The 25896-nt window shown below is 41.7% G+C and overlaps 1 protein-coding gene and 1 long non-coding RNA gene across 5 annotated transcripts; one reads left to right on the forward strand and one right to left on the reverse strand.

Annotated features, from left to right (window-relative positions):
• On the forward strand, positions 1-25720 carry BEST3 (bestrophin 3). Its single transcript, XM_074902879.1, has 11 exons — positions 1-123; positions 3833-4002; positions 5719-5813; positions 6389-6622; positions 11904-12058; positions 12760-12837; positions 13241-13393; positions 16720-16833; positions 18153-18304; positions 20661-22741; positions 24256-25720. The coding sequence occupies exons 2-10, from the start codon at positions 3851-3853 to the stop codon at positions 21565-21567; spliced, it is 2040 nt and encodes a 679-aa protein (XP_074758980.1). The 5' UTR covers positions 1-123; positions 3833-3850; the 3' UTR covers positions 21568-22741; positions 24256-25720.
• On the reverse strand, positions 3899-11084 carry LOC141959236 (uncharacterized). Of its 4 annotated transcripts, XR_012633411.1 has the most exons (7): positions 10960-11084; positions 8640-8896; positions 7616-7702; positions 6443-6577; positions 4741-4849; positions 4570-4644; positions 3899-4428 (listed from the first exon to the last, which is right to left on the reverse strand). It is a non-coding gene; the product is annotated as an uncharacterized LOC141959236 (long non-coding RNA). The 4 variants fall into 4 exon arrangements; XR_012633410.1 differs by lacking the exon at positions 4741-4849 and having other exon boundaries at positions 8686-8896; XR_012633409.1 differs by lacking the exon at positions 4741-4849.
• Positions 25721-25896: the final 176 nt, after the last annotated feature.

The raw sequence follows: 25896 nt of genomic DNA on the forward strand, positions 1-25896 counted from the left end.
TTCAGGTTAAGGGAAGAGCAAGGTGACTATTGCAGACTGAAGGGGACTTTCTCTGGGACGTCTGAGAAAGAGGAAGGGTCCTGGATTTGCCTTCGGGCTTGGATTGCTGAATCAAAATAGCAGGTCAGTGGATACAGCGTGAGTTTAATATGGCTTTATAGCTGGCTTAACTCAAATCTCTCTCACTCACTTTCTCTACTATGCCATAAACAAGAAATAAGGTGATACAATGAGAAGGGGTAGGTCTGCTCAGCAGCACTATTTATTTATACATTCTGTAATGTGCCTTTCATGGTCAGTTAGGAAACACTGATGGCTGTTATTTTTTACTGTGGTTTCGCTCTGAATCCTCATGCATCCTGAAATTCTCAGCCAGGCAAAAATCCCATCTACAGTTGGGGTCAGTATTAGTAGGGGGAAAAAGAAACTTTTATTTTTAGGTGTTTATGCCTAAAAGCTTCTGATGATCTTAGAAATAGTGGAGTAATCTATAACTCACATTTCAGCCTGTGTTTGAAAAAGTTTCAGAGAGGGAACAGACACTGCGCAAAAGGAAAAGCAGCATCATAGATATGAGCCAAAGTCCCTGCAGGCATAAAATGGGCATAACTTGTGTTATGTCCTCAAAACTCACCAGTCTATACCAGCAGAAAGCCCAGCCCTGTATCTGTTAATGAAGTTAAGGGCAACACGATTAATAGGAAGGTCTTTCATGACACCAGTGCCTCTGGTATCTAATCTAACGCGCTGTCCTTCTTTGGTCTGGCCAAAACAGCACTCGGCAGGAATGTGCTGGGGGGCATCATTATGCTTTACTCTTCCTGTCAGTCTCAGTTGTAGCTTTTTAATTTCCTGTGACCATGAGTAATGTTGGAAGGACTCTCAATCAACATGCTGTCCATGAACCAAGGGCTTGGGACCACCTTGCAAGAACCAGACCCAGCACAAGGCTTTATGCCAAAACTTGCCATTGTGGGGCCGGAGGGGCTGTACCCAAGTGGTTTTAGTGGTTCCCAGAGAAAAAAACCACAGGTGCAGATTTAAATCTGTGTTTGCTATGTTGTGAAATCTAATCTCACAGTCACATAGCTGTCTTTCATAGCTTCATATAGTCAAAAGGGTTCTTAAATCACCTAATCTGACTTAATGTGTATTTTAGGACATTACATTACCCTGAAGTCCCTGTATGAACCCAATGATAAATGTTCAGTAAAGCATTTGCTTAGCAGGAAGCTAAAACACAGTGCATCACAGACAAGGCAGGGCAACAAAGCCAAGGCATCAAAGCCTGAAACTGCTGCAACAGTCCTACTCTTCTTTGCCCCATTTCAGAGGCAGAATGAAAAAGCTGCAGGTGTCCAGTGCCTCCCAAGCTGATGTGAAGAGTTTCTGTTCAGAGTCAAGGGCATCAAGTAAAGTGCTAAGAGAGATGGCTGGAATCTGATTAAGTGAAACTTAACTGCTTGAATCGAGCAGGCATTGCACTTCATGGAGAAAACTTCTCTCCCAGACTAATGAGGGGTAATATTCTTAACCCTGAATCCTATTAGGATTCAGCTCTGCAGTTGTGGCCAAAACACATTCACTAGGCCATGCAAGACAAGATTTGCTGCAGCTCTGTAGAGCAGGTGGATCCGTTTTGTCCAGTTTAGCTACTGGCCGGTTTCTGGCACCATCCAGTCACTGATGCCTGAACCCCATATGCAGAAACTGAGAGCCATGGATTTGACACTAATCACTGCCTTCCTGCAGAGCTGCAGATGCTGTGAGGGTGCTGCAAGCAATCCTGTTCCCTCCATGGCCCACGGCCAGAAGGGACTGGATGGAAAGTTTCACAGATGCCCAGATATCATGGGAGACGAGCAGAACAACTCAGCCCCAACCCTGTATGTCCCAGCTATGTGAATTCTTTCTGAAGGTCATCTTTTGTCCAACTATCTGCTCTCATCCTAGAGATCCTAACCACAGCATGTCTATCCAGTCCCCTGTTCAGATATCTGGTTGCCCCCACAGTTAGCAATTTATGTTTTACTTCAGACTGCATTTGTCTAACTTCATCTTCTAATCGTTGCACTGTGTTATGCTGGGGGTCTGGGTTCCTGCCAGACTATAAGCCCTCACACTACCAGGTATCTTTCCTAGATCTAAGTCCCTACACACAGGCAGTCCTACTGAAGGTTTCCATTGCAAATTGGATATTAATGGGGAGATAGAGACATGCTTCTTGACAGTGTGACTTGAACATACATACCCTCCAGCATCAATGGGCAAGGACTAAAGCCTCCTACAGTGACCCCAGGAAACTCAGTGTATTGTTAAGAGTATTTTTTTACCCCATTCCTCCCCTATAGCCCAGCCACAGGCTTCTCCCGTTGTTTATAAAGCCCCACTTCTGGGGAAATCTCTGCTTCAATTTTCTTAAGCGTTGCATCCTGACCACAGGCTTTTTAGCAGACAGAACTGCATTTCTGCATGCCAGTCAGCCAGTTTGGCTCCTGAATTGAACTTTTTGGAGTTCAACAATGACAACAAAAAATTTAAAGGCCCATGCCAAGTCTCAGAAACAGGAAAACTATCATTTGGATGCTAAAGAATAAAACCCATGCATCTTAAAAAAAACAATAACACAAAAAAAATCTCTGAGCCCACGCTGGCAAACCTCAAGCAGCCATTCTGCAGATGAGAAGAGACAGTCTGTCAGCAATAGAAGGCTTATGGTGTCTTTTCCCTGCTGATTCCCTTGGTGACTAAAAGTGGCACTTTTACAGCTGAATTGTAATGGCTTACTTTGTGCTCTGCATCAGAGACATGGGCAAGTTGCATAAAATATTATCAAACTATCTATTAACTAACTAGGTGTTCAGATTTTTTTTCTGAGAGTAAATGACCTACAGTGGCATCAAGAAGGTATAGACAAAAATCGTATTTATGATATACAATAACTACCTTGAGTTTTTGTCCTTGTCTTAGTTACTCCCTTTCTTGCATTGCTGTACAAAACTGCTTTCATCCATTTTGGAGTTGGGGCTTTTTTTTGTAAGCACATAAAAGTTCCTGTAGCATCTCCCTACACAGGGTAAGCAAGTAACAAACCCAGCATAAAATATTTACCGGTATACTTTTAGTACTGCTTTAATTACAGTGTCACATGCTGCCTACCTGAGCAACCCTGTGGCTTTTTTTGCATGGTCATGCAATGCTGAGGTATTGATGAGTATGTTGAGCTGCCAAGCTGAGAAATAACAGGGTTCCCCAGCTGATCTCAGCTGCTGTCGCAACCGTTAATGAAAGAGTCAGTCTCCAAATCTCATTTGGTTTTAGATGAGTATGATTACCAAAGCCAGCTGAAAATATGGCTGGGGAGGAAGGTGCATTTGTGGAATTTAGCTCTACTTCTCTTGATGGAGTGCTGACAAAGTTTTGAAAAAGAATTCAAGCAAATTTACTTCTTTTTCTTTACTCACGCTGGACTGAAGCAAACTAAGAGTAAGCAGAGGTTTCAGAGGTGTAACATGTCTCTGCCGCTGCCACCCAGGCAGGTGGCCACATTTGGTGCCAGCTGTTGCTTTGGGTGGTCTTTGAGGTAAAGCCCAAATGCAGCCTCGTCTCCATCAATCTGCAGGTCTCAACAGGGCTTGTAACTGCAAGATTTTTGTTTCTCCCTCTCTTTCTATATATATAAATACACACAGCATGTATTTATGTATACATATACTATTATATGTGTATATGTGCATGTATATCTAATTATCTATCTATACAATGTTCATTCAGGTTAGGATACACTGTCTAAAATGTTGTTGGTTTCCTGCTTCTCTTCTACTGTTTCTAGGCACGGCCTGCCAAGACGATGACAGTCACTTACTCCAGCAAAGTAGCAAATGCCACTTTCTTTGGATTTCACAGATTACTCCTAAAGTGGAAAGGCAGCATCTACAAATTGCTGTACAGAGAATTTATTGTTTTTGCTACTCTTTACACAGCGATAAGTGTATTATACAGGTACACTCTTTCCAATTCACATCTCATTAAATGTTATACTGAAGTTTCACACTTCATACTATTAGGCTGATGAATGATGATGGGGGAGGGGAGGTTACTCCATAATAATTGTCTTTTCCTTGGACCTTTTCTAATGTCCTTCCCTTTCCACATTTACTTTAATGTTCCAGAGAAAACATGCAGGGTATAAATAAAATGCTGTCTATCGTATTCAGCAGATCATTCAGTCCAGCATTGAGCAACTGCTCTACAGAAATAAGGCTAAATAAACACCCATAGATAACCTCTGTTATATAGCTTTTATTGTTCTGACGTTGAGTTGGTGGCAGTGAGCATGCCTTTCTGCTTTAAATGATAAGTATAGACCCTTCATTCTACTTGAAGAACTGTCTCTTCAGTTGTTCAGTGGTAACTTCTTTAACAACCCTGAAAGGTAGTAATTTGTGAGGCAGGTTATATAGTCTGGAAAAGCAAAGGTTTGCTTAAAGGTAGGACAGCATGCAAACTTTATTTTTGAGATTGCAGAGAGCCAAGCAAAACTGCATGGAAACCAGACAGGGCTATTACCTGTGTGTACCCAGCACCTGGGAGGGTGACATTAGAAGGAAAGTTGCTTCTTCCACCAAGGTGTGAGTTAAACACCTGTATGATAGATGCAATGCATCACTTAGTACAATGAAACTTTTAATTGATGAAGTACACTACACAGAAGTATCAAAATCATGATTCAGCTCTTACCCTGATCTGTAATTAGACCCCAGTGTTTGTTTTTTATGTGAAGCCAGGAGAAAATGAGCTTCAGTTTCTCTGTGATTAATCACTAATTTTCCAGACGGTTCAGTAATCTCTACTCGTAAACTCAGAAAGAAGATTACGGCATTAATATGTAAAGAAACACCAGGCTCGTACATTTATTTAAATTAATCTAGTTTTACTGAAATGTTAGGCAATTAAATACCGTGGTAAATACACCATGGAAAGCCTTCTATATGCACTGCAGGGTTTACTGCACAACTGTAAGCAAAACCCACCAAATATTTGTCATGTGTTCCTTTTATATGAAATCCAAGAATAACTGTAATACTCAGCTATACAAATAAAATAATTGTTTATATTTAAGCTTGGTTTTATTTCATTAGATGTCTTTCTCCGTGGGCAGAAGCTGCCATGATCCACTCATTTTCTATTATCTGGTGAATACTTTCCTCACTGCAAAATAAATACAGTTGTTGTGTTTTTATTCTTGTATAAAAGAGAAGTTTAGTAGGAGTAAGAGTAAAAACTGCTGCAACAATGTAGCATTTTCAAATAAGAGCAATTAGAGATTGGTAACCTTTTGCAATTCAAGCCGACCTGAGCATTTTTATTAAGCAGCCCTCTGAAAAATGAGAGCAAACTGTACTTGCAGACTTATGGCTTACTACTGTCATTGGTCTGTATGAGATAGCAAGCTAATTCTCCAGGTGTATGGATCCTAATTCTAAGTGCCAGACAAATTAGCCACGAGAAAACTGCAAAGACCAGGGAATAATATTGTCTTCTCCTCCAGCTTCTTTATTATATGCCAAAAGTGTTCAGCACTTTACCTTTAAGAATTCATTTGAAGACATTAGCCAAGGTTGCCCCCAATTGAATGTACCTGATTATATGTTTTTGCACTTCATAGCTAGTGCCAAAATATTATGAAAGGACAGATACATTTTATTTTTGCTGCAGATTTTTTCTTACAGGTAGCCAAAAACGTTTCTTTGAAAAATTATCAATTTACTGTGACAAATATGCTGAACAAATCCCGGTAACTTTTGTGCTTGGTGAGTACTGCTTACATGTGAAATTATTGTCCAATGCTGTCTCTGTTCAGGCATTTTATGAATGTCCACGCATGGAAGCATATCAGAGCTGAGGGGCATATGCGATGTCAGAGGCTCACAATAAATCATCAGCTTCCAACAGGTCTCCTTAAATTCAAGTTGCTTTTGTCACATCAACATTTATGCCCTTTTTCTTAATATACCAACAAAAGACTAAAGTTTCCATAGATATATACGTGTGTGTATATATGTGTATATGTATGTATAACGCCCACTAACACTGATACATCGTGCCTGATCTTTCAAAGCACTAAATACACTCAGAGTTTACTACAGAAGAGGGAATTTGGAAGTTAATGTGTATGAGATACTCAGCTGGAATGGGACATTAAGTTGCAGAGTCTATTAAATAATTAGCATTGATTGCATCCTGAGTTTTGACGTGACTTACTGCATTTATTCTGGGAAATGTAGCAGCTTAGTGATATGAATAACACTATGCAAACTAAATCAAAGTAACCGAAACAGAAATCCTGATAGGCACTGGACTTTTGTTTTTTCCCTCTAACCCTCAGGTTTCTACGTTACTTTGGTGGTGAATCGCTGGTGGAACCAGTTTGTGAACTTACCGTGGCCAGATCGATTGATGTTCCTCATCTCTAGCTGTGTCCAGGGCAGAGATGAATATGGGCGCTTGTTAAGGAGGACTCTCATGCGTTACGTGAATTTAACGTCTCTGCTGATCTTTCGTTCTGTGAGCACAGCTGTGTACAAAAGGTTTCCCACAATGGACCACGTGGTAGGAGCAGGTACTGCTGAGTCCTTCTCCCCAGAATGTCTTTCCTTTCCCTTGGAAGCGGGGCACAGGGAGAGAAGGAGCCAGACCGATTTTTTCTTTCCTCTTTGGCCCCATGTGTGCCTCATACTAACCCATGTCAGGGCTGCCACTTTTTTGTCAGTGGCTTAAATGACATGCCCTTAAATGTGCATCTTTAATACTTTTGAAGATTTCATCTAGTGACACTATAGAAATTAAGCAAGTTTGAGGCTCTTGCATGGATCTGTTCTCAGACATCATGGAGGCAATAGGCCTGCCCCAAACACACAGGCATATGGAGCAGGTACAACATTCTCTAAAGTGTGAAAAATAAGGTAGTTGCGCTGTTATGGTAACTTGTTATATGGTATTGCCTCAGTGCCTAGGGTATCACCTTGTCCTGAGTATCAGAGGCTGGTCTCCGCAGGCACTTCACAAGTACAACTTTATCTCAATTATTTGTAAGTAGATTGCACAGGTCATAGATTTATTGTGATACGCTTAAAAACCCCCAGCCCCAAGGGCATTTTCTTTTAATTTACAACCTCACCTTAAGCTTAGTTTTTCAGGGATAAATATATTAAGTATGAAGCATGTCTTTATTTTCTGTTTGTTTTGATAATACAAGGAGTGTAATGATGGGGAAGAGAGTTCAATCGTGTAAGACTTTGCTTGTCTATGAAGGACTGACCACTGAGTATTTAAAGGCAAGGTGTGACGCCATGCTTTCTGACTGGCTTGGTTAGTCAGGGGTAGGACACCAGCACAGGGATGTGGGGATCTGTTCCAAATAGGAGAAGTCAAACATTTTTTACCGAACATCTTGCATTTCTTAAAATTACTCTTCTTGACAAAGATTAGTAAGTAAAGTTCTAGCAAGTTAAAATACATAGTGTGTATATACACATACATATTTCAAATACATGTGAGAAACTTTGAGTATTAAAAAAAAACCAAATCCAGGCAAAATACAGAATGCACTGACCTTACAGGAAAAAATCACTTATGTTGCATTCAGCTGGATTTTGAAGTTCTCTCCCTTGTGCTGTTCAACAAAACTGTTTACCTGAACCTGTGAGAGGTCAAGGAAGCTTCTGTCACTCTCCCCAGAAATCTGCTTCTAGCACACACTGGAAAATTACAACATTTCTAGCAGGCTAATCCAGCTCTGCCTCCCTATTGCTAAAGACAATCTGTTCCAAAAGAGACAAAATGTCACAGTGTTGTACAAAAATTGTAGACTGGAAAACAAGTTTTGTTTTGTTTTTTAACAGTAGAAAATAGTCTACTACAAACTGTATAACTAAGTACTGATAGTGTACTCAGTTCTGTGGATTTCACTACTTATTCTGTAGGTTTTAATATATATTGTGCCACAGAATTTTTGTTAATGGAGTACTGAGTACCTGAGGGTATATTTTACTCCTATGAACATCCAGTGATTAAGATAGTACTCTGTAATTATGCCCTCCCGAGCTCCCTATGGCATTACATATCAGGCTGCATGGGAATGCAACATTTAATATGAATGTGAGTGGCAGAATCTAATACTTAAAGCACAGACATCATTGAAACAACTTGTGCCAGTTTTGCGTTTCACTATCAAACTGAGAACTGCCACAGCATTACTACTGCCACACATTTTCCCTCTCAGCAAATGAACTGCTTAAATTCATAGATATAAAATCTGAGAACAGTATCATTATAATCCAGTCTGATTCATCCGTAACACAAGACATAAAAGCTTACTCACAACATTCTTTATCATGGTGCAATTTCTGACTGAGCTGTAATACCTTCTAGTAATATAACCTGCCCCGATTTAAAATTCAGCTGGGTATAATGGAGACTACATTGACATTCACAAGGGTGAAGAACTTGCTGTTGAAATGTGAAATTTTATTCTCAGACTAAACTTGCACAGAGTCATCTAATCACTGAATTTTGTAATGGGTTTAGGTTATTCTTTTCTTAATTAAATTAAAACATCATTTTGTCTAAATAGCTACCTGTTACCAGAGTGCATGAAGGCTTGAATAAACTTGGGAACTTCACCTTCTGTAGTATCTCCCTACAAGGGATGGTCTTCAGTGCTAGATCTTCCTCCTAACTCTCTTCTAAACTCTTTTTCATTTTTTGCCATTCTTTATGGAGTTGTAGGCAGTAGATGTATGTAGATTCATGATGTAATGATGATGAGTACTGTGGCATGTATGCCGTAAGCATCACATGCCTAGCACCAGTCCCGAGCGCACCAATCCTGTGCCTGCAAAGTACAAGAAGGAAGTTCAATGCTCAAGAATGCGAGTCTTAAAAAACATGAGTAATAAATCAGCAGCTGGGCAGAGAGTAGCCCAAAACAGCTAATAGGAAATGCTGAAGAGAAACATGTGAGCCCAACTACATGAATACATATGGATGGCTGAAATTTGCAGTGCCAAACCCTCTACTGGAATGAAGTACCTAAATTAATTCTTTCCCACATAGCACAGAAGCAGAAAGTGAAACTTTCATCTACTTGATCATTGTTGGCACACTCAGGAGATGACTGCTGTTCAGTTCCTTCTCTAACCCCCAGTCTTCAGAGTATTTGATGTGGATACCCTGACACAGTCTTGTCTCAAACCATTCAGTTTTGACAGGAGAACTGAATACTCTTCTAATCACTTGAGGGAGAGCCAGAGTGACTTATTCCAGCCAGGTTTGTGTTCTCATCAATAATTTTCCCATCAGATCACTCTGGCTGACACTGTTCGCATTAGTGTCCTTTGATTCTTTATTGATTGCATCCCATGTCAAGCTTCTCATACGTTCACAAGGATTCATTGCCCTGTCATTCCTTAGATCATCCTTTTCAATATCTTGGCACAGTATTTGCCAAATATTTCCAGTTTTCTGGAACTGCTCCAGTCTTCTAGTGCTTGTCAAAACCAGAGTTACTGTTCAGAGAGTCCCTCAGTTAATTCTTTGAATACTCTTGAATAAAAATAGTATGACCATATTTAGAAACCATTTAATTTTAATAACTGAGGTTTGATATCCTTCCCTGTATTTGATGGAATAAAAAGTGTTTCTTTACTGCTGCAATAATACCAAGTGGTTCTGATCTGCATATTGTTGCTATAACCTTCACCAGCAATAAGAGCAGTCCAGACTTGTTTAATATTTTCTGTACTAGACATTCTTAGTATCCATCAAAGACAATATTTAGTTAATCTAAACATGTACACCTTAACTTTTAAAATAATGACAATTTGAATGTTATTGTTGAGCTTGACTGAACAAAAAGTTACCCGGTTTCAGTGGAGAGCTGAACTGATCCTTGGAGCTTTTCTGTTTTTTGTGACCCCCTCAGGCTGTGTCCTTCCAGATAATGACTTCCCAGAGCCTCTCAAGTGACTTGCATCCAGTGTTTACTCCAGACTGTCAATTTTCTGACACTCTGTCTGGCAATTTCAGCCTGATAGAAACACCTTTTCCTGTCCCATAATGAGCAGGTTGGCCAGCCAAAAATCAAAGGCAGGCTGAAAGTTTGACTTTTAGGATTCAAGAGTCATGACTAGCAGGTCAATTTGTCTGGCTGCCTGATTATTTCTGTGTGGTTGATTTTATAAGAGCTGGCTGCAAGCTGCCCAGGGATCTTCTAAAAGCTGAATCTTATTCTGTTCTCAAATTCCATGATACTGCAGGAGTACTGTGTCTTGCTACTGAACTTTTCCTCTTCCACAGAATTTTCTGTCTTGTCCTTGCGTTCCTTCTCAGTAGTTGCAGCACTTCATTCCTCCTGTGTTGACTTGTTGCAGCTGTACAGCAGTAGCATTTTCCTCAACAACAGAATATTTAAGAGGGTCACTGTGTTTAACAAATCTTCTTTTACCTTATTTACATTTTGATACAAAACACAGCTGAGTTTCTGTATATTTATTTTTTTGCTGCTTCATGTATCTTAAAAAATGTTAGCACCAATGGGCCAATTTTTAGTTAGTATTTGGAGACTAAAAAAAAATCCTCTCTAATCACAGTTGTCTTACTGAATTTTTAGCACTTAAACTTGTAATTGATTGGCTGAGCCACTTATTTTGGGGCTGCCATGTTACTAACTTTGTCCTGTTTCGGAGCTTATGTCAACACAACAAAAGGAGCCTTATAACCATCCCGGTAGGTGATACACACCTGAACAAAAACTAAGATCCTCCAAACCTGAAGATTGCTCCAATCTCAGAAAATCCAGGATTTGGACAAAGGAAAATGCTGCATTCCCCCTCATGAATTTTCTAGGGTTGTTTTTCTCAAAGGCTGGTTGAAAGGAGGACAACAGAGTTTTCTTACCCAAGGGGGTAGAGGTGTTGCTCCAAAACCCAGGTGCTCCCATGCCAATCGCAGACAGCAAGCTGCTCTTATGCAGGTTTTGTCCCACACAGCCCTGGCTCCCCTCCTATCTGACCTTGGATTTGCTTGCAGCAGAGGAAGCAGGGCTTCACAAGGCCGGGGGAACTCTGCAGGAAACTTAATACCTTCCCAGCACCCCAGCGAGGCAAATTGCCAGGCAGAGAGCAGCTTCAGCCTGCAGCCCCACAGCACGTCATCTGGCCCCATGTCCCGCTAGCAGTGGGATTTCTGTGCACAATTCCTTTTCCATCCCTTTGCACGCCTTCATAACCCTGAAGAAAACATGAAACACAATCTGGCAGGGAAGTATTTCTCTGGCAGAAGGCATGCTCTCTATTGAGCTCTGTTTCGTGCATGCACTTGTATTCTCTGTTTCTTGCTCACTGCTTTGCAGATTTACCAAAAAATTATCAGAATCAGGTCACATAACTGCCCTTACAACATATGCTGAGAAGCTGCTAAAAGCCATCTTTGCTGAAAAGTTATAGTTTCTTGACTGATACATCCAGTTCCTTGTTTTCCTGAAAGCAGAGTATGAAACTAGAGAGTAATCTGTACAGTTCTTAGTATTATATGTATCTACAATGTGTCAGTGGTCAGATATGAGAACACAGTAATAAAATATTATTGCATGTATTGATGAAAAGGGATTTTGTGTAGGTAGTTATTGCAAAAAGAAGTTGTTTCAAGCAAGATGTATCCTGGCAAAAAAGCTTAAAAAAATAAAAGAGGCTACTAGCTAGAATTATAAATAGTGTTTTGCATAGTTCTATGCAAATATCACATAAACAGATTCAAACATATTCAAAATTTATAATATCAGTAGCACTGAAAGGGCAGAATAAATTAAGTCTTTTTTTTTTTTTTGGCGGGGGTGTAAACAGGTTTTATGACAAGATATGAAAGAAAAATTTTTGATGACCTTAAGTCTCCCCACCTGAAATACTGGGTTCCATTTGTCTGGTTTGGAAATTTGGCATCAAAGGCACGAAAAGAGGGAAGAATCCGAGACAGTGTAGATCTGCAGACACTGATGAACGTAAGTAGAAAACTTATATCTACAGAAAACTAATCTGAAATTGCCATGTGGAAGCTTTTCACTTACATCATTTGATTTAGTGCACACAGCTCTCCAGTGTCATCTAAATGTTCTTACTCAGGATTTATGCCACTTTTCTCTGTGTAGCAATGTCCACTCAAGCACACACAGAAGCAGTTTGCTGGCATTGTGTTTATATGGCTAAGAAGGTATTAACGGAAGCAACAAATTGATGAGTAAAAAATTATTGTAACATCACTGTAAATCCATACTTGTTCCATCACTAGTGAAAAAAAAATGAGAGTAATTTGACATTTTGAAGATTTTAGTATTGGTTTCAGGGAAGATAACCTCCCTGAATATTTCATTAAGTGGTCAAACATCCTTTTTATGATATAATATATTCTCTTTCATGTATCACTAGACTGTGGATAAGATAGAAACAAAAGATAATTTGTGAAGAAATACATAATATACTAAGCATTCCAACTCCATAAACTAAGTGAATATTCAAATCTAACAATGGGGTGCTGGATGTAGTTATGGTATCAATTTATATATACCACACTTTCATATCTCCCTGTCCTTTTATATGTGCAAAAATTAACTGTAACAAAATATTTACCATTTAGAATTGAACCCCATGCAATTTTAGTTTGTTGGGGTTTGTTTTTTCTTTTTTTTTTTTTTTTTCCTTTTAGGAGATGAATAAATACCGGTCTTGGTGTAGTCTTTTGTTTGGTTATGACTGGGTTGGAATTCCACTCGTCTATACACAGGTACTGAGCTATTATTCTTTACAAAATTCGAAACACAATTTCCATAAAAGGGAATCTTGGTGCAAAACATCTGTAGACTCGACCAAAGTCTCTGAGCTGTTGAACACTCATTGACTCCCACATGATCACGGAGGCCTAGCTAACTATTTAAGTCATATTTAATGCGGAGATGTTTTGAAGGCCTTGCATAATCTGGGAGAGGGGAGGGAAGCACTGAAATGTTTTTATGTTTCCTGGATCTTCTTCCTGGCCTGAATTATTCCGGCAGTCTCTCTGTTTGCAATACCGCCCTACAGATTTGTAAATTATAGGGCAAAAGGCAGTCAAAGGCCTTTGGGTATGCATTACTCTATGCATGAGATTGTATTATTGCATGATTTCAATGAAGTTCTGTTCTTTGCAGGTTGTTACTCTTGCAGTCTATACTTTTTTCTTTGCCTGCCTGATAGGGCGCCAATTTTTGGATACTGACCAAGGGTATCAGGGACATGACTTAGATCTTTACATTCCAATCTTCACACTGTTACAGTTCTTCTTCTACGCAGGATGGCTCAAGGTAAACTAGCTTTCTGGAAAGGTCATGGGGGAACCTTCCCTGGGGCGCTGGTGAAAATGTCAGAGCCTAGGTCAAAGTGTCACATTTGTGGCACACTGCAAAATCACTGAAGATTAATGGAGTTACACCAAAGCTGAATTCAGCCCAAAGTGTCCTGTGGTTGTAAAGAAACATCACGCAATACATTTTTAATTCCACCTGACAGATCTTACAATAAGAAACAGTTGGAAACCTGAAAGAGTCCATTTTAATAGGATCAGTGCAGTCACAACTGCCCAAGGGAGTATTACTCCAGCAAGATCAGGTCCCAGACTCAGACTATAAAATGACAGATGAAAGATGGAAAGAATATCCTTTCTCCCACTCCACTGTGCAGTGGGGAAATACTGCTGCAGACCTAGCATGGGCTGAAAGGGGTAGAATCATACTTTCTTCTTATGATCAAAGCCAGCCTTTAGTATCTGCTGTTAACTTAGTCAGATGTAGGCAATTAAAGATCTCCAGTTCCAGAGGGCTATCAAACAGTGACAGCCAATATTGGCTACAACTCCACTGCATAAAAACATTAATTAAAATAAAAGTTATAGAAGGAATTGGATGCTACCCATCAGCCCATTGATGCCCGCTCAGTTAACATATTGCCATCGATCTGATAGTTGAGTTATTAAGCCACATACCTCATGGCAGTTCTCTCCTCTGCAGTGAGTATCAAGGTGGACTAACTAGAAAAAAGTTTCAAATAAAAAGAAAATTGGTACATTAGGGTCTATGTGCATTAAATTTCCTCTTGGGATTATTAATCATGGCTGGAAACTTAGAGTTCACTTTTCTGTTAGAATATAAATTGCACAAAACCAGACAGTTTTAGAGCTTCCTTCTCGCAGCCAATTCCAAAGGGCAGGGTAGCAAAGGCAGCACACTGAGTTAACTGATTGTGGGGGAAACTAAAGTGCCTGCAGGGCACTACCTGTGTCCTAGGAAACTGGGGGGCAAAAGGGATTTGCCACATAGGGTCCAGCCTGGAGGGAAGTGGGACAGAGAGGAAGGGAGGCTGGTGCAGCAGGGGAAGCATGTTGCTCCTGCAGAAATGAGGCTTTATCACTAGGCAGGGTTTTACTAGCAGGTTACAAAACTGTAAGCTGTTCCTCTTAACCACTCTGCTGGTGCTCCTGAGGGGGAAATGGTTTCCCCTTCATTGGCACCCAAGGCCATTAGTAGCATCTCTTCTGGTTAGGCTCAGAACTTCCAGGCAACTCCTGGCTACAGCAGGTACAAGATGCCATTGTAACTGAAAAGTCTTCTACATAAGGAAATGAAAGAGACAAGAAGTGATTTTTAAAAGTGGGTTTAATATTGGCAGTGCTCCTTCAGACCAGAGGTTTGTCCAAACCTGCAGTGCCCCTGAGTCAGAATATTTCTGTCTTGAAGGTTACAACCAGTTTCCTGCTGAGTGCATTGGGCTTTGGCTGTCAGGCTGCAGAAAAGGCCTTGAGCTATTGACTTCCAGTAACTTGGCAGTTCCTCAGAAATGATGGCTAAACTGAGCTCATTCCTTGGCCTTGGGCCTGGTTTGTTATACCTGCAACACAGGGGCTAAGGTTCCCATCACGTGAGACACTTCTAAATCCCTATTTTCATTATGGTAATAGATACAGGGCTTAGTTGTCCAGAACTACATTCCTTTCCAGGGAATAAAGTCATGTCTCACATGCCAGGACCAAGTCAATGAAGCAAAAAGCCACTGCTGGTGTTCTCTCTGTCCCAGCCCTGCTCAGTTTTTTTAGCTCATGTGTCAGGTTTTGCAGTGGATGTTTGGGCAGTAATCCCCTGGTTTAAACTGAGGTGTTGCAGTGTCTTCCCTGGAGAGTCGCAACGCAGTCTACATTCTGGACCATTCCTATCGCAGCACTTCCATAGCTATACCCAAAATTTAATGCCACAGGCCAGGTCAATGAATGTGAGCAGAAGTGCCCCCATCTGCTTTTCATTCCTCCTGCCTTACGGGTGTTTTTTTCATGTTAGTCTGCTCAGCAGTTCATTTGTTGTCTTGACCACTGGCCTGGAAAGCGGTGGCCTAGGAGAGTCAGCAAGTGCTTACCCACCAGTACAACCTAGATGCACATGGGAATAAATAGCCAGGGAGTGACTGCCTTTACTATTATAAGTTATTTAGATCATAGCTGTTCATAGCGAGGTTCATGAGCAGGTCTGTTTAATCATACAGTCACTTCACCCATATCCACATTAAACTGAGGACCTGGCCACTGCTCCTGTGCGTGGCCCTGGGGAACACCAGGAAGGGTTGGGAGGATCAGCAAGAATGTGATGGGCTTCAAAACCAGGGCTTCAAAAGACAAACAGAAGGATAAAAGCATGAAGGGAAGAAGATATTTAACCTCAGTGTATGAAGTAATTGAGAAATATAGAAGCAGTCCAAATTGCCTAAAACTTTTTTTAAAAAATTTTCCTATTTTATCTGGTTTTTTCTCTCCCAGCAGCTATGAGTTTTCCCCCCGCAATGTACTTTGGTGATTATGGGGATGGGGGGGCAGTCTCTACTTGATTTTCTGTTTATTCCTTGGGGTGGCACTGTACAAGGCTATGGGCAGCCAGAGGTTTCCTTTCCCCAGCCTACTTCCCAGACTAAGGCGCTTCACTTGAGTGTCCCAGCTCACTGTTTGGCTGTCTCCTCCACAGGATGGGCTTCTCCCCTGCAGTTTTAATCACTTCATGTGCAGAAACCCAAACTATTAGCTGAATTAATTAAATAACAAAGTCACATCCTGTCTCTTGGCTTTGGATAGCATGATTCACAGCATCTACTTGAGTCAAGCTTCAGAGGGATACCATCAGCATCACCCCCAATAAAGAAGCAGGGGCTGAGGGCTGAGCTGGAGAGACAAGCTGTACTCTCTCTGACAGACTCCAGCTGCAGGGCTTGGGAATACTGACCCAATGGGCTGGCATAGTATTGTAGACTATAATACAATGAGTCTCTAGCTGCTAAACCATTCATTTAAATCAGCCGAAGACAACAGTAAGGGAAAGTAATTACTATCTTATGTGACAATTACCATGGCCCAGACATGTCTCAGTTCCCAGTAGGCCAGCTCCAACAATCATGATTGACAGCACCGAGGCACAAAGGCATGAATCTATAGGGAAAGCAAGATGTTCCTTCACTAGGCTGGCAAAACCATGGCAGCTCAAGCTATGATTGCAAGTGACAGGCAGAGAGAGAGAGAAAAATCTGATCCTATTTTCTCTGCGGCGGCAGTCCTGACATGTCATGCCAAGCTCCATTCACCGTCTCATTTTCCTTTCAGGTCGCCGAACAACTTATTAATCCATTTGGAGAAGATGATGATGATTTTGAAACTAACTGGTGCATCGATAGAAATTTACAGGTTGCTGTTGTTATTTCTATTTCCAGCTTTGCTGTACCATAGGTTGTCATTACATTTAGTCCTATTTCTTATATTGAGGTACAAATTAAGGTCAACAAGTGTCAGCAAAACAAATTCTTTCCCTGAAGGAGTACCTATGGCTGTGATCCCCAGATTTTGTTTTTACAAGCTAACGCATCTTGATTTTGGCATTTGGCATTTATGATGCCTGACTAAACATGCAAAAAACTGACCTCAAACTATAAACTCACTTTATGCCTGGAAAAACATGTGATGTAGGTCAATCCTGCAAAATCCAAAAGCCATCTATTCCCGCACAGATAAAAACATGTTTTGATAATCTGAATGTCTAGATTACAGTATTGTATATGAATCTTCCTTTTTTTTTAAAAAAAAAAAAAAAAGCAGTAAAGATACCAAAAAGACCAAGCAGGGACCTGAACTAATAACCGGGGCCCATACCATGATTTATGTTGTGATGCTGCCACCCATGGCTGCCTCTGTGGTCGGTACAGGAGCCAGTGTCCTCAGAGGCAGGAGCGGTGAGATGGACAGGGTACAGATTGATTGCAGTTACTCCCAATTCCTAAACAGCCCCTGTCTGTCATGCCATGAAGGAACCCAAAGACACAAACAGGTTCCAGTGGCACCTGCTGCTCCCCTTGCAGGTAGAGCCAAGCATAGAGTTGAGCTGCTGTTGGACCCCATGTCTGCTGGTGACCACTGAGACTGCAAAGCAGAGCCCAGGTGTTAGAGGGTTCAAGGGCAGGGCAAGCAAGCCAGCATATTAAGCAAAGCAAGCAATGCAGGTACACGCAGAAGTGGGAAAGGCCTTCACACACTGCCAAAGATGCTTTCTGTCTTAACACCACTTCAGGCTACTCATGCTACAGTCCCTCAGAGCCCTTTGTATAAAATATATTGGAAGGCCCTAGAACTGGATGGTCACATGCTTGGTTCTGAATGTCTTAAAATATGGAGGAAGCCTATCAGAAAGTTTCTCAACCTCTGGACATTTTAAGGAGCACAACTAATACTCTACACAGATTTTCCACAGCACATAGAGGATCACATGTCCATTTAACTAGATCACGTTTAAGGAAAGAACTTCAATCCAATGCAAATATCTTTGCAGCATAGAAGACTCATTACAATAAAATTTATGCTTTCATGAATATAAGAGGGTATAGGGGTTATATTTTATAATACTGAGTCTCTTCACAGTGCCCAGGCCAGCACAGTTTACTTTAAAGGGTTTCTGAAAGAAATGTTGACTCAGGGAGCACAAAGCAGATTATTTTGTATACTATATTATGTTGAAAGTGACATAATTTATACCAAAAAAATCTAAGGTCTCACTTCTGGCGGTGGATGAGATGCACATGAACTTACCAAGGATGGAGAAAGATATTTACTGGAACGATTCCTCTGCCCGGCCACCCTACACAAAAGCAGCTGCTGATTACTGTATTCCTTCATTTCTTGGATCAACTATAGAAATGGGGTGAGTGGCACTAAGCGTCTTTAATGCCATTAGAAAGATCACCACCCCTACAGCCCACATTGATTGACAGACAGTCAGTGCATGGCTGCAGGCTGTGACAATACTGTGAGCAGGGAAGATGGAAATGGGAAATGATGTTAGGAGGGAACAGACAAGCTGGTGTTGGTGGGATGATGTCTCCAGTGATCCATATGCTTATAGAAATTGTGCACCCTTAAGTTACGTAATTAATAAATAGACTATGTTTGCAGGGAGGGTTTGTTGATAGGTTTGTTAGTCTCTGAGCACAGGACAGCACCTGAAGACAGTGATTGACTTTTCTTAATAGTGCTTTATCTACTACAGCTTCTTCATACATCCCTCAGATAGCAAAAGAACTATTCCTTTGCTGGTTTAGCTAGCAGATGATGGCTAAAATCAGTCCAGATTTTTGTGAAGATAAATGAGAAATGATCTTAAACACTGTAAGACTTTTCACTGACTAATAATCTAGGCATGGATGTTGAAGTGGTCAGATTTTGTGAAGGGATAAAGAAAAGGAGCTATTTGCAGAAATGAACACAAGGACCATCATTATAAGGAAACATAGAAGATATAGGATTGCCCTGTATTGTCAGGATCTGTATGAGAAATCAGTGATGAGCCAGTTAGCATAGAAGCTGTTGAATTTAAACACTTGTGATATGCTTTAACATAGAACAGGTCAGGAAGCGTAAATGCCACCATGCCTGAACAAATACCAGGGCAAGTAGACATTTTTACCTGAAAGATCTTTTTAAAAACTTTATAGTAGCCATTTTTTTAACTTTAAAACTTATCTCAAGTTTTCAATTTTTCTAAAATTTTCCAGCCTTTATCAAAACAAAATGTGCTTAAGTTTTTGCTTCATTTGGCCTGGAAATCGGTGTTTTCTCATTTTTACTCCTCTTACATTTTTGCAGACATTCTACTACAAAGAACAATGGTTTATATGAGTTCCTTTTATCACACACAGTCTTTTCAGAATTTATTTCCTTCTGAAAATTCTATAAAATAATCAAAAGAAAAGTAAAGAAGAAAAACTCATAGAATAGAATATAATTTATTTTACTGCAATTGCTAGGGGAAAAAAGTGGCAAAGAAGAAATGTTATTAAGTCTGCAAACAATTTTTTAGTAAGAAACACTTCACACAAAAAATAAAGGGGGAAGTGAATGAAAAATATCTCCATGTTAGCCCCTGTGAAATGCAAACAGCTCTGATGCATTGACATTTTTATTATTTTCTCCTCTGAACTGTTTCTCTGTTCATGTCTCTAAAAAAACCAGGTACTTCTTATGCAGATTTCAAGAACAAGGTCTAAAGATTCCTTCAAGTCCAAAGCAAATATATAAACCTTGAGCCCAAATCCAAAGTCTTCTCCAGTCCCCTCAAGCCAACATCTGTAACAGGTTGCCTAGAGGGGGTAGATGCCCCATGTCTGGAAATTTTCAAGGTCAGGCTGGACGGGGCTCTGAGCAACCTAATATAGTTGAAGATGTCCTTGCTCATTGCAGGGAGGGTGAACTAGATGACCTTGAAAGGTCTCTTTCAATCCAAACCATTCTATGATCTTCACAAATGCTGGATGAAGTTCCTCTGACCCTCCAGGTTAGCACTGCCTCTCTGTGCTTCTCTCCTCAGATTTGGCCTGAGATCTTTTGCCATCCCTTGCCCTTAGGATAGGTAACTGGGCCAGTTTGGCTTGTCCTCTGCGGTGCACTGAGTCAGTAATGTGTACTGAATTGCCTGGCAGATGCATCAATAGTTGTTTTCATGAACCATCAAGGCTGGGCAGGAGAAGAGTACCAGGTACACGTAGGACTTTCAGACACACTGTCATGCCCCAAAAGTAAGTGAGATTTGCTATCTGAGTAATTCCAACATTTTTTGAAACCGTCACACTTCTGCTTCCATTAGTAGATTTTTCACTGTTGTTATTTTTGCCTGAAGGATTCTGCTGAAAAAGTATCTACAGCACTGAGTGTGGTTTCTTTCTCCACTTTCCTTCACCCTAAGCGCAAGCTTAACCATGTGGAGCTGCCAGAGGGCTGCAGCCCAAATAGGAAATGGTGGCAGATGCCTGGCTGGATGCCCTCCCAGCCTGGTCTTCAGGAGAAGGGACATCTGGATGTGGAGAGCTTTCTGTGTGATCTGGCTGATCCAAAGGCACAGGCGCTATTTCCGAGCACCCTCACCCCTTTTTTTACCCCTTCCATGCGTTCCTTGGGGACATACTAGGGCCTTGTTTCCTATGTCTTCCTGCTGAGACATCGGGATATATGTGCATATGCTTTCTATATGTAAGTGACAGCTACTACCTGGCTTTATTTGGCAGGCTGGCTGATACCGAATTCCTATATGGGGAAGAGTGGCCCTGGGAAGAGGAGAAACACCGAAGACAACGTTCAGTGCTGAGAAGAGTCAAGAGATTTCTCAGTGTCCACGAGGGCCCTTCATCCCCAGCTCACCGGCGCTACAGTCGGCAGACAAGTGAAAATTCGGTGTTTTTCCCAGCAGATGAGAAGGGGCATATCAGACGGTTGCAGGAAATGCACACAAGAGGGAGACACTCTACCTCGAGCTTCAAGAAGAAACATGAAGGGGTTGACAGAAGTAACAGACTTTATAGTAGCAGAGACCTAGGACCCATAACTGAAACCTCAAGGAATGAGGCACAGTTCGGTGACAGTGACACGTCATCTGAGACAAGCAAGCCAGTTCCTGAGGTCATTATCTCTGAAGCCAAGGAGAAAGCACCTGATGTGCCGGGCAAAGCAGATCTGCAAACAGAGCGCACCGCAAGCATGCCAGAAGAGAAGCTTCAAAGGAGACTAACTGAGGCAAATATGACTCTTCTGGATGATCCATTTTTCTCCCCAGAAATGACTGTATACCTCACAGGCTCTGAGGTGCATCAGTCACTTCCTACTGTGATAGGGGAGCCTGAACATGAACCCCATGGTAGTAACATAGCTGGTTTCATAACAGATCATGAGAGAAACCTTCAACGATGGAGTTTACCAAGCTTCCATAGTCCTAGCACAGTGTCAAATGCTGACGCTGCACCGCCTTTAACAGATTCTGGGACAGCTTCACAACAAAAGACCTTCAGTGATGGAAATAACGTCACTTCTGCTGCTGCTCCAGAGACATTTGAGATGCAGCACTTATGGGAAAACCTGGATAGTAAAGAAACAGCCATAATAGAATTTTCTAATGAGAAAAGTGAAAGAAAACTTTGACTGTGCTTCCCCCGGGTTTGACTGAACTTCTTGTCTTCTCTTTAAGGTGGTTCTCACACAGATTTGCTGAAAGTGCAGACATGATGCTCAGAAGAATCCTGAGCAAGGTCCAACAGAGGATTTGGGCATCTAAATGGGAGGCATTGTGGTGACATGCTTTAAGCCACTTGGTTACTGGCTTGAAATCTGTGACCCTGTGGGGAAAACATTCATTGGGAGAACTGGGAGCCTCAGGAGTGGATGCAAACCAGCCAGCACACATGGCAGCAAGCTGTGTAGGCTCATCTAGAGGAAACACTAAGGTTATCAGAAGACCAGAGGTGTCCACTTTGGATTCACCCTGAACACTGCTACCTTTGGCTGCTCCTTCAGATTAAAGACCATGACATCCTTCTAAGACCCACCAACAGTTTTTGTTTCTACTCAAGTGCTTCGAAAAGGAGGTGCAGGCTCAATTCCCTCCTCAGCCTGGAGAGATTCAGTCCACCACCTTTCACTGCCTGGAGGACTGCTTGAAAAATCAGGCTCCTCGCTTGTGTGGAGCAAGAGCCTGCCCCACTCCTGCTGAAGATATGCCACTACATAGTGGAAAAATAAAAGGATTAAATGTTTAACTTCATTAAGAAAAATAGAAGAGGCAAAACTGCTGATGAGCTAGGCATGGAAGGTCTGAGCTTTGCTCTCTTGGAGCACGTATGTGGCATACCTAGTGGATGTTTATTGTAAAACACGGTTGCCAGGTGGCCTCCCTAGTGATGACACAGCTGTGGCACTCTCTCAAGAGGTAATGGATCTGCAGGGGCCACTCTTGCGGAGATCTTCAGCTGGAAGCACACAGGCTGCAGTCGTGCCAGGGAGACAACAAAATGGATGAGGACTGCTAGCAAAAATTTCTCTCTGCTTCCTACTCCTCTCCCCTGCTCCCATGCTGCCCAGATGTACCACACATGTTCTCCATTAACCCAAACTCAAGCCAGCATTAAATGGCTCCTGCTGTTCCAGGGGTGGCCAAGCCACCTCCCTAAACCTCCTGGTAGCAACCTGGCCTTTCAGCTGCTGTTCCTGCAAGAAGTCTCAAAAGCAGGCCCTGAAAGAAGCAGCAGCTCTTTGTTTTTAGCCCTCACCCACATCTACATGAACACAGTCCAGAGTGTGATGCCAGCATTCCCCAAAAGTGAGTATCCAAATAGATGGTCTCCCTAGACAAGGGAGAGACTGGGTAGCTCAGGGGCTGGAAAGAACAGAGAGAGGGTGAGACACAGAAAATTATGGGGGCTGCAACAACCAGCAAGTGGCATGGACTGTATGGACAGCAAGTCCACCCAGATCTCTTGCTCAGAAGGTTGCACTTCAGACAACAAACCAGCATCTCTACCAGGGTAACTGGTAGCACCAGTGGCTCCTGGGAGTCTTCAGGACCCCCTGAAGCTGGGAGGGGAATGAACAAACCTGCCTGCTCCTGCTGCTCTGGCCAGCAACTTAGGTGAGGAGCCCTTCCAGTAGGCTGTCACATACAGCAGGACTCTGCTATCTCATCTGAGTAGGCTTTGAAAAAAAATCGGCTGTCCTCCCCAGTTCTACTTCTTCCAGCTCTGTTTCAGCCTGGGAACTGGCTCCTGCTGGTGTGCATTAGACATGGTCTGAGAAGTGCCACCCTTTCAAATCCTTCAAAGACATTAGACAAAAGCACATGTATCCTCATCAGTTTAGGAAACAGAGACACTTAGCCCAACACTTAGCTGTTTAAACTCATTCAGGTATGCAGAGAAGCCAAGCACAGATTTCCCAGGCACCTACAGAGACACCTCTTCACACCATAAGATGAGGTGACAGCAGTGTCTGACACCTACTGAGTAGTGAGGTTTGATCACAGTTTTGGAGTAAGGCCTTCTGGTGCAACCTCATCCTTGCCACTTCACAACAAGTCCTTAGGCAAATCAAGTTGCTATGTTGAGGTTTGACCAGCACAATGAGGACCCCAACAAAGTGAAATTATGTTGAAATAAACGGCACCTTAGCCTAGCAGTCATAGAAATGGCCATCCAGAAAACAGGGCTGATAGCTTTTCAGTCATCAGAGCCCCAAACTGACTGTCCCTGGTGAAGATGACCTGTGACAATGCTGGAAACACATAGTTTTCGCTTCCATATATCAGAGAAAAAAAGATTTTCATCCAACATTCCCTCTTTCTTCCTTATTCCCTATTTCTTCTTTTAGCTGAAGCCACACTTTTCAATTCAGTATTTTCTCAATTTAATTGTATCTGTGCCTGTCAAGGAACAATATTTACCGCTGAGCTTAATTTTAACAAATAGCAAATTTATAGCATAAATAAGATGTTTTAAGCATACCCACGCAGCTCCAGTCACACAACTAAACCCAAAGATAAAGTAACTGCTGTGCTCCTTGGGAGCCTGAAGCATCCTCCATAGCACTTCATTAAAGACAGGAGAGTACTACAGGTTTCAGGGGAGTTCGGCCATACTCCTCCCAGCTGCACATGTATAGGAAGGGGTTTCAGCAGATACGCAGAAAGTCTGGCCTATTATCTAGCTCTCTCCTCACAGAATGTAAGCTTCTATCTGTAAAGGAATTTAAGACAGAAATTAGAGATTACTGTAAAGTGCCCATTACAAATCTGCACTGAGGGTCTGGTCTCATCACACTGCCTCGCTCTCCTTCACACAGCTTCCACCAGGGCTTAAGGTGTTGGAGCCAAGTACTCGTCCTCCTCAACCCAGGCATCAGCATGTTTCAGTCCAGCACTGCTAAACCTGAAGAAGCCTTCACAGCTTCTCATCGTCCAGCTCTGCTCATCTTCCATCATCTTCTTCTCAGCCTGGCTGCTACCTAAGATGTACACTGCTGCTTTCTACCAGGATATTATGCATCTCATGATCAATGATTTTGTTACCTCTCTCACTCACTCTGCCAGTATTCCCTGGCCCAGCAACTGTGTTCATTCTTCAGTGGAGGCTAAAGGTGGCAACACAGTAGCCATTAGGTAGATAAAAGCTTCAGTTAAGTCCCACAGAAGTGTCTATTAGACGCGTAGACACATGTTAAATTAGGAATGACAGCTCTGAAGTCCCACAGTGTAGTCTGCAATACACAAATAGCATTTCACACATAGCAGGCAAGCTCCAGGTTAGCTATAATATTCTGTTCACTGCTTGTAAAGAAGCTAGTGCTGGGATGAGTTATCAGAAAAACTTCCTCTCCTCATTTAGTCTGTTATCTCACTTTTGCAAACATCTGCAGGCTCTGAGTGGTATTAAACTATCTTTTGGGATTACATGCTCTCTTAGGCACTTCTCTCAGTAAACTATTTGCTTTAGCATGGTAAATGGACCATTTTAGCAAATCCAACAATTTACAATCGATGTTCACCAGTATAAACAATGTCAAATTATTGTATGAATAAAGGCACTTTGAGAAACACAGCTGTCTTGACTGTATTGAACTGTCAAGAAGCACTTCTAGCAAAGGTTCAACCTACCACACAAGTCCACTTGATGTCTGCCATGAAGAGCGAGGCAGACCTACAGAAGTTGGCAAAGCTGGAAAAGACTGAGGAGAGAATAGGGCCAGGATAGACAAATAGGTCAGAACAGCAGCTTGCTCCATCAAATGGTATTAATCTTGAGCAGGATGAGATATATAAGAACAAAGAGAGGGCTGATCCCTGCATATGCTGCCTGACTTTCCACCTATTTCTAAGATGCGTTCATGCTCTGTGCTGGAATTCGTAGAGCCAAGGTGTCAGTGCAAGGACTGACCAGGTGTAGGAACACATCCCACCACCCTTAAAATCCTCCATTATAAATAGCAGATCTCTAACTCTGACTGCAAGCTCATGTTCGAGGAATATATATGTGTTTCAGAAATGTACCAGAGTGTTAAGTCTGCTGCATAGTAGAGAAAACAAAAATACCTCTCTGATGTTAAAACAGGGATAGGACTTTATGGATATTTGTTTGTCTTGGTTCACAACCAAACAAATGACATTTTCTAGACAAATAAGTTAGCTCATGGTCATTCTGTTCTTTAAGAGTGATATGGACAAAGGGGAAACAAGTCAAGATTGACCTGAAATACACAGTAACTTTGTACAGCTCAATCTTGTCTGCAGAAAGAGACAACTGGCAGAAGAGTCCCCCATGCTAGAGGCTGATAGCGTGGATGCCAAATGTGTAACACAATGTGGCTGCAAATAAAGAGTCATGAGAACATGCACCAGAGAGAGGGAGTATTTAATTCTGGAGGGCAAGATCAGTATTTCAGAGATGATACCTACATGCAAGCTGTCTCACTTCGGTAATACTTAGT

Source organism: Athene noctua, chromosome 3 (assembly GCF_965140245.1).
Source record: "Athene noctua chromosome 3, bAthNoc1.hap1.1, whole genome shotgun sequence".
NCBI lineage: Eukaryota > Metazoa > Chordata > Aves > Strigiformes > Strigidae > Athene > Athene noctua.

Bases quoted from the DNA above. Each gene is read 5' to 3' on its own strand.
- BEST3 (XM_074902879.1), top strand. From the start codon at position 3,851: ATGACAGTCACTTACTCCAGCAAAGTAGCAAATGCCACTTTCTTTGGA. The intron at 5,814-6,388 runs GTGAGTACTGCT...TCTAACCCTCAG, and splicing joins CCCGGTAACTTTTGTGCTTG to GTTTCTACGTTACTTTGGTG. The intron at 18,305-20,660 runs GTGAGTGGCACT...TTTATTTGGCAG, and splicing joins GGATCAACTATAGAAATGGG to GCTGGCTGATACCGAATTCC.